General features: G+C 38.3%; 1 protein-coding gene across 1 annotated transcript; it reads left to right on the forward strand.

Annotated features, from left to right (window-relative positions):
• Positions 1-1,616: 1,616 nt before the first annotated feature.
• Positions 1,617-8,993, forward strand: LOC124388938. The gene is made up of 6 exons (XM_046854078.1): positions 1,617-1,831; positions 2,997-3,550; positions 5,261-5,609; positions 6,046-6,123; positions 6,689-7,659; positions 7,775-8,993. The coding sequence occupies exons 1-6, from the start codon at positions 1,813-1,815 to the stop codon at positions 8,579-8,581; spliced, it is 2,778 nt and encodes a 925-aa protein (XP_046710034.1). The 5' UTR covers positions 1,617-1,812; the 3' UTR covers positions 8,582-8,993.
• Positions 8,994-13,669: the final 4,676 nt, after the last annotated feature.

Raw genomic sequence — 13,669 nt, forward strand, 5'->3', positions numbered from 1 at the left:
AGAGGGTAAATTGTGTAAAACATGGCGGAGTTGGTGTTTGATTTGAGACTTGGCGCAGAAATAAAACAAAAGTTTACTGATTAAAAATTTTTTATCTGGAGTTTATTTATTTATTTTATATCTAAGAAAGGACGTCGTGGATAAACGTATTTTTTGGCGAAGGTTTTAATTGCGCCTCTTTTATATATATATATATATATATATATATATATATATATATATATATATATATATATAAAAGAGGCGCAATCAGACATATATATATATATATATATATATATATATATATATATATATATATAAATAAAAAACAAATTAAAATGTTGTTACCTAATGAATGTGTCCAGGCTGAAGATCCACATATAAAACACAAGCAGAGAAAAGATGATGATGATCAGGAATGTGTCTGTTCTCAGTCATGTTTACATCACTGACTCCCTCTGTCTCATCCACATTAACCCCAAACTTCTTACTGCCTTCTGCCTGCTGATTCTTAGCTCCATAAACTAGTCTACATCTGTGGTGAGTGAGAGACAGGACTTTATACACCAACGGATTGAAAAAGACACGCAGTAACAGGAAATCGGTTGGTTGGCTGAAATTGCACACAGGGAAAATAAAAAAAAAAAAAAAAAATTTTTTAAAAAATTAAAAAATTAGTAAATGGGTATCGGTGGAGGCCGGGAACGGATTAATTGGTTTTCCATTATTTCTTATGGAATAATTACATTCGCTCTTCGACCTTTTCGCATTTCGACCAGTTTTAAGGAACGGATTAAAGTCGATAACGTGCAGAAAAATAGGGGCACTTTAATTGGCAGACCGCAACTTTGTTTACTCTTTGCCTTTTAGTGCATTTAAAAAATATATACATATAATTAATATATAATTGAACTTGAAAACATACACAACAATGCTATGGGTATAAAAAATAAAATAAGAAAGAAATTATAGTGTCACTGTGGCTACTCACTCCATTGGATCAATGCCCGGCCTGTCAGTTTGGGTGGACGGCCATGTTAGCAGTTAGCAGTTGTGCCATACTCTTTCCATTTTCTGATGATGGATTGAACAGTGCTCCGTGAGATGTTCAAAGCTTGGGATATGTTTTTATAACCTTCTCCACAACTTTATCCCTGCCCTGTCTGGTGTGGTCTTTATTCTTCATGATGCAGTTTGCTACTAATGTTCTCTAACAAACCTCAGAGACCTTCAAAGAACAGCTGCAATTATACTAAGATTTAAGTACACACAATTAGACTCTAATTACCAATTAGGTGACTTCTAAAGGCAGTTGATTGCACTGGATTTTATTTAGGGGTATCAGAGTAAAGGGGTCTGATATATGTACATATATTAAAAAGGTGTGCGACTTGTTAGGACGTCCATGTAAGGTAATAGTATTTGCAAACTTTCAATCAAAATGAGCTTGCAGCAAATGATCTGAAAGCTGTCATGTGCTGGGATGTCTTGCAGGTTTGTTGGGGGAGGGTGTAACCACGGTAACAGAGGAACTGATTCATACAGGTGGAAGATAGCAGTCTCACCTCCACCCACATGCAGAATGCCTGGAAGCTTGTGAACAATAAGTGCTGTGGAGCCAGTTTTGTGAGTGTGTGTATGTGTGTGTGTCTGTGGTTGGTAGAAGAGAGAATGCACGTGGGAGGACATAAGCAGGAGGTCCTTCAGACAGGTTAAGGTGAAAGACATTGGCTAATGACCAGCAGAGGAGTAAAATTGCTGCTCCAGTCAGAAAGAGACGACGAGACACTCAAGGAATTTAGACATTCCGGCTGCTGAGGTTTAAGAAACATGGATGTACGTAGTCGAGGTAAGATCAGTGCAGCCATCTGTTTTTTACTTCTGTAGATGATAAATTATTAAAAAAAATTGTTTGTTCTTGATACAATATTTTTAACCACTTATTGTTTTCCAACTCCTCAAGTAATTAAGTAAACGGATGAATTGCAATAGTTCATTAAATCTCTGTATACTAATAATAGCAAAAATGATATAAATTATGATTATAGTCAAGACAGAAAATGAGTTTTGAATTATTACAAACCGACTGTAACTTTAGAAATGTAAAATGCAACATACAATCTTTCCTTTTGAAATACTAAACACAACGGCTGTACAATGAATCAGCTGTTACAGTATATAAAATACAGTATATAAAATACCACGTTCTTCCAGTCTGTCGGCAATTTGCTCTGAATTTGTGATTTAAAAAGCTGTTAAGTGTTCAATACGAGTCGGATCACTTTCAATGACTTTCCAGTATCTTCCAAACACACTATCCAAATATCTGTTCCTAACGCTGCCTTATGACAAAGTGCATCAACATTTCCGAAGTAATCAGATAAGATAATGTGATGCTTAGCACATGGCAAATTTCATTCCAGTGAAAAAGAGTGAATGTGTCCATATGTGTGTCTATGTGTGTGTCTGTGTGTGTCCGTGTGTTTGTGTGTGTGTGGGACCAAACATTGCTGAATGCTGTTTAACAAGCCCGACTGGGTGTTTAATATGGGAGTGTGAGTGTTTGTGTAAGAGATGAAGAATGCAGTTTTTGCATGACTAAAATACGACACACACCCTGACCTTAAAATTTACACATACACCAGTGTGAAACCCATATGGGTCATCTAGCGTTAGTCATTCATGGAAAGGAATAAGAATTTATGGCATCTGCGTTAGTGCATCGAGCATAGTAAAGCACATGATTACTGAAGCATGTATGGAAAGTCCGAATGTTGTGGAATGAGTTTTTCAGACTGTATAACTATTGAATGAATGACTTGAGCTGTAACACTATTATTGTTATAAGTTCTTATGTATACATAAAAATTAATACATGCATTAATACACATTTTTTGTACAGGATATGATCCGATATTTGTCTAATATCTAATAAAAAAAATCTTATACACTTTTTATCAAGTGCAGCCTACTTTTCTACTCATTCTCATTCTCTCTCAATCTCTCTATTACAGACTTATCTGAAAGCCAGGGTGGCACCCCAGAGCTGCGCTTAATCTTGGTAGGCAACATCGGTTGTGGAAAGACCCTGACAATTAACACTCTGCTGACTGACAGCGCGAGCATCAGCCCCCTTGTGCCATCAAGGGTCAATGAGGTTCGGTGTGGCGTGTCAGAAGGACGCCGACTTAAACTGGTCGAGACGCCACGTTGGTACTGGAAAGGTGTGCATGTTGACCTCAGTGTTCAGCGAGAGACAGAGAGGGCTCTCAGCCTGGTGGCACCCGGGCCGCATGCCTTCCTCATCCTGGTGCCCGTAGGACAGTTCACTGAGATGGAATGCCGAATCCCTGCTGAGCTGGAGCGTGTGTTTGGCCGAGGTGCGCTGGAGCACTCCTTGGTGCTGCTTACTTGCGGGGATTATCTGACAGGTCGAGACCATGAGCGATACGTGAGCCTGGAGGAGCCTGGACTCGGTGCTATGGTGAATGAGTGTGGCGGACGCTGGCATGTGATCAATAACCGCAGACCAAATGACAGACAGCAGGTCAGATCACTGCTGGAGAAGGTGAGCTTTCTGAAGCTTTTAACCCCCCAAATTGAATCCATTTTATAAAAACGAATGACAGATTTTGATTAGTTTAAAGGTGTTGATTCATTTTCTATTTCAGCAATTTGAACTGCAAAGTTTGTATTCAATCTACTACATTATGCTTTCAACATATTCCACAGGTATTTGCATGGTGGACACTTCATATAGCTGCTTTACAACACATAAAATAATGCAAAACTTTATTACATCCAGTACAATTACTGTGAGTGTTTAACATTTTTAGAAGGAGTCTCCAGTTCCCATTATTTTTCATTCCTGGTATAATGTAGGTGATTATTGAAAGCTGATAGTCCACACAGTTCCACATGCAACTATAATAGGACAAAACATACAAGAGGTCATTATTATAAATTAATCATAATTTGTAGTAGTTGAATATGAAATCTGGGTGTGCTTTACTAGGGGTGGTAACAGTAACTCCACTGAATGTTGGCCTTGTTCCGCTAATTGAATATTTTGCTCACCCTATGGCCAACATAAAAAAAATACATAGTTATTTATAATTTCAAAGCAATCAGAACACATGTTTATGCTTAAATGTTCCTCCTATAGAATGCAACCTGGTAACACTGTGCTAAAGTGCAGATATATTTTGTGGCTCTGCCTACAGTTTCTATTGAAGTATAAAGCAGAACTCATACGTCTTTTTCCATCTAAACCCATGTGCCGCATGTCGAATTTAACTGAAACAAACCATTAAAATGTGCTGACCAATGCTGTATATTTAATTGATTGTAATACATTGTAAATTAAAGACTTAGAATTCCACTCTAGAGCTGAATAAAATAAAATAAAAGTAAAGAGCATTGTGTTGGGCTTGACCCCCATTGCGCACCAATGGTGCATTTGGTAAAAATCGGCGAAGTCATTGATCTTCAGATCTACACCAGATTTATAGCTTCAATTACAAAGGGTGAAGATTCGGAGATGGAGTTCATGTGTTTTGTATCTATTATGCTCCAACATTGTGATCTAGGACAGGACAGTAGATAAAACAGTTAGAAGTGTAGTTTAGTGTACTTTAGTGTAGTGTAGTGTAGTACAGTGTAGTACAGTATTGTGTAGGGTGTTGTAGAGTATAGCATATCATATTGTATACTGTATTTTGAAATGTAAAAGCATATTGTATTCTATTGTATAATACAGTAGAGTGTAGTATAGTGTAGTATAGTGTAATGTAGTATACTGTAGTTCAGTAGGGTATAGCAGATTAAGTATAGTCAATACAATTGGTGCAATTTTGTATATAATCTGAAAATTTTTTTTTATCATTTTTTTAGAATATGTCAATCATTGGGTTGTTAATAATAGAGAAACCATTTAGTGCAACCCTAGAAAATATAGAGCAAACACACTTTTACAGGCTGTTGTTTATTTAACAAAGCTTGAAAGTTTCTACTAAAGGGTAAAAAGGGTAAAAGGGCTTTTTACTTGTCAGATGTACATTACAGCACAGTGAAATCTTTTCTTCACCTATCCCAGAGATGTTAGGATGCTGGGGTCAAAACACAGAATCAGACATGATACAGTGTCCCTGGAGCACAAAGGCTTAAGGGCCCAAGAATGGCAGCTTGGCAATACTGTATGAAACTGAAGAATGGCAGGCTTTGTTTGATTGGAATGAATGGAATGTGTGTAACTCATATGGATGAATCTTACTGCCAGGTTGAGAAGCTGACACAGAGGACCGGCGGCTGTTACCTGCCAAGTGCCATGCAGAAAGAGGTAGAGGAGCGAGTGCCTGAGAAAGAGTATGAGCTCCAGAGGAGGTACAGTCTGCAGGAGAAGGAGCTGGTGCAACCAGATCACAGCACACTGACTCAGTCATTATGGGCCAAAGAGGAGACGTGGGAAGAGTCGGGAAGGAGAGGAAAAATCCGTGTCAGGAGCATGGGACCAGCAACAGGAAGGGTGTTATCACAGCAGCTGGTCAATGGGCTTGACTCTCAGTCATGGTATGACGACTCGCCCATAGGACTCAAGCAGAAGCAACCCAGTTTCAAATTGAGTAAAGGTGCCAAGCCTCAGTTATTATTAATCATATATGCTTTGTTTCAGATTGAATGTTTTGCAAATTTAGCGTATGCAACACAGATTTCCTCCCTAAGCAAAAATTCCTATTCCCAGCATCAGCACATAGAACATACCCACACACAAGTGCTTAGAAGGAACAACATTTGAGTTTCAGTAGCTGTAAAAGAGATAATAATAGTAATAATTTTTGCAGTGGAAAGCAGTGTGATCTCTGTGATGATTTCTAATGGTTATGACCAGATCGTTTGAGTACATGATTCATAACTTAGTAATTGTTGTATATAATAGTAACACGAAATGTACCTTAATGAATAAAAGATTTTATCGTTTTAGTAAATGTACCAATTGTATTTTATATAGCTTGACATTTGCTTTACATGCGTTTTATACGTAACTATTTCCTCTTTCACCACCAGAGGGCGCCATTCTCAGCCAAATGTCCGAGACAGACCAACCAGTCAAAAACCAGAGCAACCACAACTACATTAATACCAGTGAGTCACCCTTTACCACCTAATTTTACTGTCAGTGGTTTTTTTTTTTTTGGTCATAGTTTCTGCTGAAACTTGAAGTCGATTGTCTCAGAAAGACACAGCGATTCCTTTTACCAAACACTGATACTGAAGACACCTTCCAAAAATATTTATAGAAACCTGTCAATGATTATACTTTTTGCAACTTTGTTTGTGTTGCGCTTCAGTCAAACAAGTCCCTGTACATGTTGTTACTATTGGAACCATGACATATTAGAACAAGATCACTGAAACCTAACAGCTAGAACTACAGGATGAGCAGCTTTTCTAGTAAAAGAATCAACACCGTCCATCTGACCAATTAGAAGAAAAGTGTTACCGATTGTTTTTTTGGTGTTTTTTTAATCATATTTCTGTTGACAGTCAGTTGAACCAGTTGAACTTGATCTTGCAACTGTTTAATTAAAGTTATGTTGTGTCATAAATACACCCACTATTAGCCGTCATACTCTTTCCCTTAATCCTCATACTTGCCTGAAAGAACTTTGTGTGTAATGCATAGAAATTTCTCTCATTCCTTTTTCAGTTCATTACCAAATCAGCACCACAGATGACACCAGCTCTGCTCCAACTTCACCCAAATCACCCACAGCTACCATTACCTCTTACTCTCCCTCTTCAAATGCCTTCTCCTCTTTGTCCTCTGCTCCCTTCTCCTTGTCTTCTTCTTCTTCTGCTTTTTCCACTTCCTCCTCTACTAACTTCTCCTCTTATTCATCTGCTGCACTTACCTCTTCCCCCTCCAATGCTCCCTTCTCTTCTTCTTCTAATGCCTTGTTCCCTTCCTCCTCCACTGCCATCTCTTCTTCCTCCTCTACAGCCATTTCATCTTCCCCCACCAATGCCCCAACCTCTACCAATGGTTTGATTTCTTCTACTCGTCCAAACAATACCTCCTTTTCATCCTCCTCCACTGCTACATACACTGCTTTTCCCAAGACAAACACCTCCTTCTTGTCCTCCTCTAACGCTGCTTCTTCTTCTTCACCCAGCACCAACACCTCCTTCTTGTCCTCCTCCACTTCTGTCTCATCTTCTCCCAGCACCAATACCGCCTTCTCGTCCTCCTCCCCTTCTGTCTCATCTTCTCCCAGCACCAATACCGCCTTCTCGTCCTCCTCCCCTTCTGTCTCTTCTTCTCCCAGCACCAATACTGCCTTCTCGTCCTCCTCCCCTTCTGTCTCATCTTCTCCCAGCACCAATAACCCCTTCTTGTCCTCCTCTACTTCTGTCTCATCTTCTCCCAGCACCAATACCACCTTCTTGTCCTCCTCTAATGCTTTATTCTCTCGCTCCACTGCTGCCTCCTCTTTTTCCTTTCCCAGCGACTCCTCAAATGAACTGAGACTGGTTCTTCTTGGTCGGTCTGGGTCTGGAAAAAGTGCAGCAGGGAATGCCATTCTGGGCAGAGATGAGTTTAAACTGCGTAAAGATGATGCCACTGGTGCCACCACACAGACGTGTGTAAAAGGAACAGCTGTGGTTGGACAGAAACAAGTCAGTATTATCTATCTCACATTACATTTTCAGACTTACAACACATATGCATATGTGAATGATTGGCCAGTGGTAGGTCATGTTAGTAATGAGTCAATCTGTTGCCCTCCTGTAGTTGGCAGTGGTGGATACTCCAGACTGGTTCAGTCCCAGCTGTCCCCCAGAGACGTTAGCAACCCATCTGTCCTCCTGTATTGATCTGTGTGCCCCAGGTCCTCATGCTTTTCTATTGTGTGTTCCTATAACCCTGCCCGGCCGCTCAAACTTGCATGACCTGGCCTCTATAAGAAATTCCTTTGGCAATGATTTCATTCAACGATGTACCCTGGTCCTCTTTACACACTGTGACATTCTAAAAGATGTAAAGGTGGAGGAATACATCGCAGCCAAGCGGCCCGAGTTGCTAGAGTTGGTGGAGAAGTGTGGTGACCGCTACCACGTGCTAAAGCAAGATAGGAATGGAGATAATATAAAGGATCTGCTGGAAAAGGTAGAGCAGGTGATAAAGGAAAACAGAAGAAGCCATTACAGCTACCAGGGAGAGGGGGAGACAGGGAAAGAAAAGACTGCACAGTTGCGAAGAGGCCGAGGGGGAGAGGATGATCTGGACCGAGCAGTCTCAAACACTTTACATTCTCTGAAAGAAGAAGAGGAGATTGAACAAGATGAGAAAAAAGTAAAACCAGCCCAATCTACAGCAACGTCTGTGACTTCTGTGCTCGGATCCGTCCTTCGGTTTGTTGGGCAGAAGGTGGGGGAAGGTGCCAAGCAGGTACCTAAGCTGGTGGCTGGAGGAGCAATGCTAGGAGGTGTGCTTGGGTTATACGTTGGTGGACCTGTAGGGGGTGCTGTTGGGGCTACAGCAGGATCTGTAGCTGCAGAATATGGAAGACGAAAATACAACAAACCCAAAACAGACTGATTGGACAGCAATGGAAAAATTGCTGCCAGTAACGCTTATAGTCTCTGCTATTTATAACTTAATGCTGAAGCTGTTCTTTATTAACACAAGTGAGCAACAAAACTTTAACAGTTGTGAACAAAACTGAACAGTGGTTTGTTTGATTGTGCCTTTGACTGACGGAAAGTAAAGGCAAATGATGGACTAAAGATTGTAACAAAAATGAAAAATCAAGTGTAAGAAAGTTAAGAAACACTAAAAATATCTAATGTAACTCAGTACTTAGTTGTACCTTGTGTGAAAGGTCTGCTATTCATCTATCGAAGATTAATATATTATTCTAAAATCTATACTTTAGACTGGATTAAAGCTTGTATCCACACCTGCACTTTTAATAAAAAAAATAAAATTGAAGACCTCTGGTGGAAAATGTCTTTTGTATCAAAAACTCTAAACATGGTTTCAGTGTCAAATGTGAACCAGAAACCAGTTCATTGCAAATAGACTTTCAGCCAAATTCTTGGTTCAATAAAATAAAAGTTTTAAATGGTTAGATGTTCTTCCGTTTTTTATGCTGCCATATATGGAAAATTCATCTCAATTTACTGACATTAAACTTTTATTTTTTTAAATTTCAAAATAAGTAAAGTTCCTCAATTTTCCAGCTCGGTAGCAGTTTTATAATGATTCAGACTTTCTATTAATTGTGTAATCTTGTAAGTTAAGATGCAACAGAGCAATAGTCATTTTTAACATACATCTCTTTTTTGATATTGTCAGCATTATTTGGGATAGTACCTCTCTCTTAATGCTTCTTGGTATGAATCACATTGAACCTGTCAGTCTTAAACCATGATCGCATTACACTTTTTGTTCCACTGATTTCCATTAATATGCATGTCAATGCTGGACACTGGAAACGCAAGCTCGACACAAGTAAGTGTATGTTTATTCATGCCCCACCATCCCTTTTTATACAGCACAGCTTCTAAAGCATATAAAATCAACATGGTTTGTGGTGTTGTTGCATATCTGAATAGACGATTGCCACCCGTATTCGCAGCATGTAAGTTCCAGAGGAGGAGGTGTGGCTTATGTGCTTGTCAGCTCCAGTGTAGGAGGCACGGCCTAGAAATTGCCCCACAATCACCAGGCAGACGGATAGCATTGTGGGCAAATGTAGAGACCATTAACATATGCTAAAGTAGACCAGCATGGCATTGGAGAAAGTTTCAACTTCAAAAAATTAATTATATAAATAAATCTTGGTATACAATACAAAAATCATGATAAGAATGAACAAGAAAAACGTTCTCGGTGGATTTTTTTGGATGGAATTTTTCTTAAAACCAAGATGTTTTTTCAAGATGGTGGTTGTAAATGTGTACAACTACAGAAATAATAATAATTAAAAAAAATTCATTGATCTTAGAAATTCCCACCTCTACAGTTTATTGCTTTTATTAAACTGTTGTGTCAAAAAACACTAATTCGGTCATCTTCAGATGTACTGAATATTGGATTGTTGAGGATGTACTAAGTGCATTTATTATGTTGTTTGGGATGCTGCTGACCTTTTGAGCTTGTTTTCCAGCTCTGCGGGACCATGTTTTTCTGGTATCGCTCAATATGTGTATGTGTAGCCCTTTGCGGCATGTGACCCTGGCCAGAGGAAGTGCTCCGTGTCATCAGGGATGTCGTAACTGCGGTAACTACAGCAGGAATGATGAAATATAGCAGGTGGCCCAGCGCTGTGCCAGCAACGAGGGTGTGGTGCCCACAATGCTTTGCTCCAGGGCACGGAAGGCACCAGCAGGGAGGTTTATCTCTGTGGTACAGACCACTTTGACGCCCCCACTGCAGCCCCTCTAGGGCTTCTCATATCGGGGTCCAGAGATGGAGGGGTGCACGGTGTCCATGTTGCTTATCTAACAACTGAGCTAAAATGATAACATCCTATCTAAAAAGTGATACTCAGGATGAGAAACCGAGGCTGTGGCTCTCTTGTGGCCTGCGTTACACACTTATGCAAGTTTCCCTTCCTTGTGGGATGTGGTGTGTGTTGTCAGAGAAACCGCTTTGGTGGTGATTTTCATTTTTCTTTTTTTTTCCCGTACGCTTCTTCCCATGATCAGGGTCAGGAAGTGGGCTGGCTGCTGATGAGACAGCACCAACTGAACACCGTTTCCTGGACACCTGATAGAGGAGAAGAAATGGCAGCAAGGAACGCTCGTATAGTCACCAGTATAGTTCTGCAACTTTCGTTGACCTCCCAAGGTACCTGACCACAGCCATGACTCCCAGCAGTCGTGTGGAAAAAAAAAATAGTCTCAAAAAGCTGATGCTTTTTTTCCAGTCCTGTCCGATTCCCACACCAGTGTAATGGATAAACGATGTCCGGTTCCAGGACACCATCTAATGATTTCCACCCTACTCTTCTTGGTACTTTCCCTGTTGTTTTGTTAAGTTCGGCAATTTATCGCAGTAAATATTTCAACTAGTCATTCAACGCCCAAATCTCACATGTGGAACATGATAGAATGCTGCTGCTTGCTATGAGAAAGAGGTGTGTAGCTCCTATTGCTAAATGTTGGCTAGAGCTCAGTACAGTACAGTAGCATGTGGGAGATTTCTGGATGTTTCCAGTAGCATTGGTCACAACTAAGTTATTTAAGTGATTATCATAGTTATCGTAGTGTTAATTGTGGTAAAAATAATAGAAGAGTTTGTGCACGAGATCTGGAATTTGTTGAGCTTGAAATCATCAGCTAATCGATATACCGTACATCTAGCTTGCCTTCTTTTCATCTGCCACACTGTTTTTTTTTATCTTTAATAAACATATTTTAGCGTTTATCTTTAATCCAATTAACTCATCCACAATCATGGATTGCAAGTACTGTCAGGAAGAAACGCCAATCTTAAAAAGAAAACAAAGAGCAACAAAATGGCTTCCATTTTGGTTCCAATGTTTCTGTTTGAAAGAATCTAAAATCTTCAAATTGTATAATCATAGTAGTAGTAAAGTCAGAAAACTATGTAAGAATAAAAAATTCAGTTTAAAAGTTTCCAATTCCGAGAAATTTGAAAGATTGAAAACCTACCATATATGCAGCTTTATATAATCAGCCATCTTGGCTGACCTATGACCTTTGGCCTAAAACCAGCAAATTGTTAACCTAAATTCTTCAATAAACTTTAAAATAAAAATACAGATGCAATATTTATAATCAGCTAGAATAACATTAATTATTATGGATAGTATAATAATTATATTATATTATGTACTCTTAAAATCTAATAATTATGTAAGAAGTTAATCTAAACTTCCACATTGTCATATAACACCAATCTAAGATATTGTATTTGTACAACCTTATTTATTACAAAAAGACAGTTTTGGCCATATTTTCCAAATAATAATAGCTAAAAAATTTTGTCACCATGATGACATGTCATGCTATCAAGCCAAATTACTGTTGGTCTAACAATGTCCAGATAATACAGACATATAATTCCAAATAAATTATACAATATGTTCAATATGAGCAAAAACTACTTACAAATGTTTTTTATACTGTAAAATGGAGTCCCTCAAGCAGTATCAGTGAAAGAGTTGCTAATTTTTCTCGAATATGCTCTGGGGAAATATCTTATTTTATGACACTGTATTGTTTATTGTCCACTTTGCTTATTTAGAGCCACTATTTAAATTTATATACCGCGTGTATTTTTTACATAATTTCCACACTAGCAACAGGTTCAGCTGATTATTACTGAGTGTTACATGAACATCTCTTAAAAGTTTCTTTAGCGGAGAAAGTAAGAAAAAATCAGTAGGCAGCTACTGATTAAAAAAGGACCTTTAACACAATATCAAAAATTTGATTTCATCTCTACAGGCAGTTCACAATATATGTATGCGTGTAATATGTGGAAATACATTAGCTAATGAGTCAATGAAGCCCTCAAAATTGCCTCAGGACCATGAACCTAAGAACCAAGCATTGAGAGACAGGTCTGATCTCATCTTATATCATAGTACACCCGTTCACTCTTGCTGTGTTAACAATGCTGTGTTAATTATTGCTGTGTTCATTATTATTTTAAATTATATTAGCATTATTATCATATTTTTCGATAGTAGCCAGTTTAGTCCCTTATCAAAGCACACACATGGATATATATATTCGGATTCCTTTGTACAAGGTACAGTTTATGAATGAGATCAAAGTTTTCAAAATGTTGATAATATAGAAAAAAATAACATTATTTATTGGCAATTGTACTTCTTTCCTTAAACTATGGAAGCCAAAATGCTTAGCTTTAACCAGTCTGATGTATACTATGAAATACAAGGAAAAAAACAATTGCTACACCAGGAATTTCTCCCATGTTTCGTTTGCCATGAATTTCTTTCCTCTATAAAAAAAAAAAATAATAATAAATTTTTGTTACTATAAAAACTAATAATATTTGCTAATGTGGAATGAGAGCTTGTGAAGGCCTAGCTAGCCTTTTGACTTGCTTCCGAGATTGTGAATGCTGGGAAATTCCCTGGCATTTAAACATAGTGTATGAATCACACTTATTATATATTATATAAAACCTGCCGGAAATTATGCCAGAAGAGTGAAATTTTTAAGGGTGCTTTCACCCTTCTTCTTTTTTTTTTTTTTTAAACAGTATTATATGGTATCACACACCATAGAAATAACAATGCTAGTATCAATATCACTTTACTAACTAGCCTATGTAGTTAAAGAGTAATGATGTTGACTGCAAAACATATTATGGAAAGTGGTAACGTTGTGTTAAAGCATCAAATTTTGGATCTTAAGGTTGTTAGCGCAAATCCCAGCCACACCAAGCTGCCACTCCCAGTGCCTGTAAGTCGCTCTGGACATGCTGTAAATTTATTCCCTTTATTATTATCTTTCACTAAAGATTTGTTTAAATCTGGTGATGTGAACGTTGTTTGATTTTTTTGGAGACAAAAAAGGTCTTTCCAAACATTTTCACATTCCCTGATTAAAAAAATTATATCAGTTATCATTAATACCAGTCAAAAAATAAATTCTCCTTGTTTTATATTAGACACAATTCCTA

This window comes from Silurus meridionalis, chromosome 1 (assembly GCF_014805685.1).
Source record: "Silurus meridionalis isolate SWU-2019-XX chromosome 1, ASM1480568v1, whole genome shotgun sequence".
NCBI lineage: Eukaryota > Metazoa > Chordata > Actinopteri > Siluriformes > Siluridae > Silurus > Silurus meridionalis.

Bases quoted from the DNA above. Each gene is read 5' to 3' on its own strand.
- LOC124388938 (XM_046854078.1), top strand. The intron at 5,610-6,045 runs GTGCCAAGCCTC...TTTCACCACCAG, and splicing joins CAGTTTCAAATTGAGTAAAG to AGGGCGCCATTCTCAGCCAA. The intron at 7,660-7,774 runs GTCAGTATTATC...GCCCTCCTGTAG, and splicing joins CTGTGGTTGGACAGAAACAA to TTGGCAGTGGTGGATACTCC.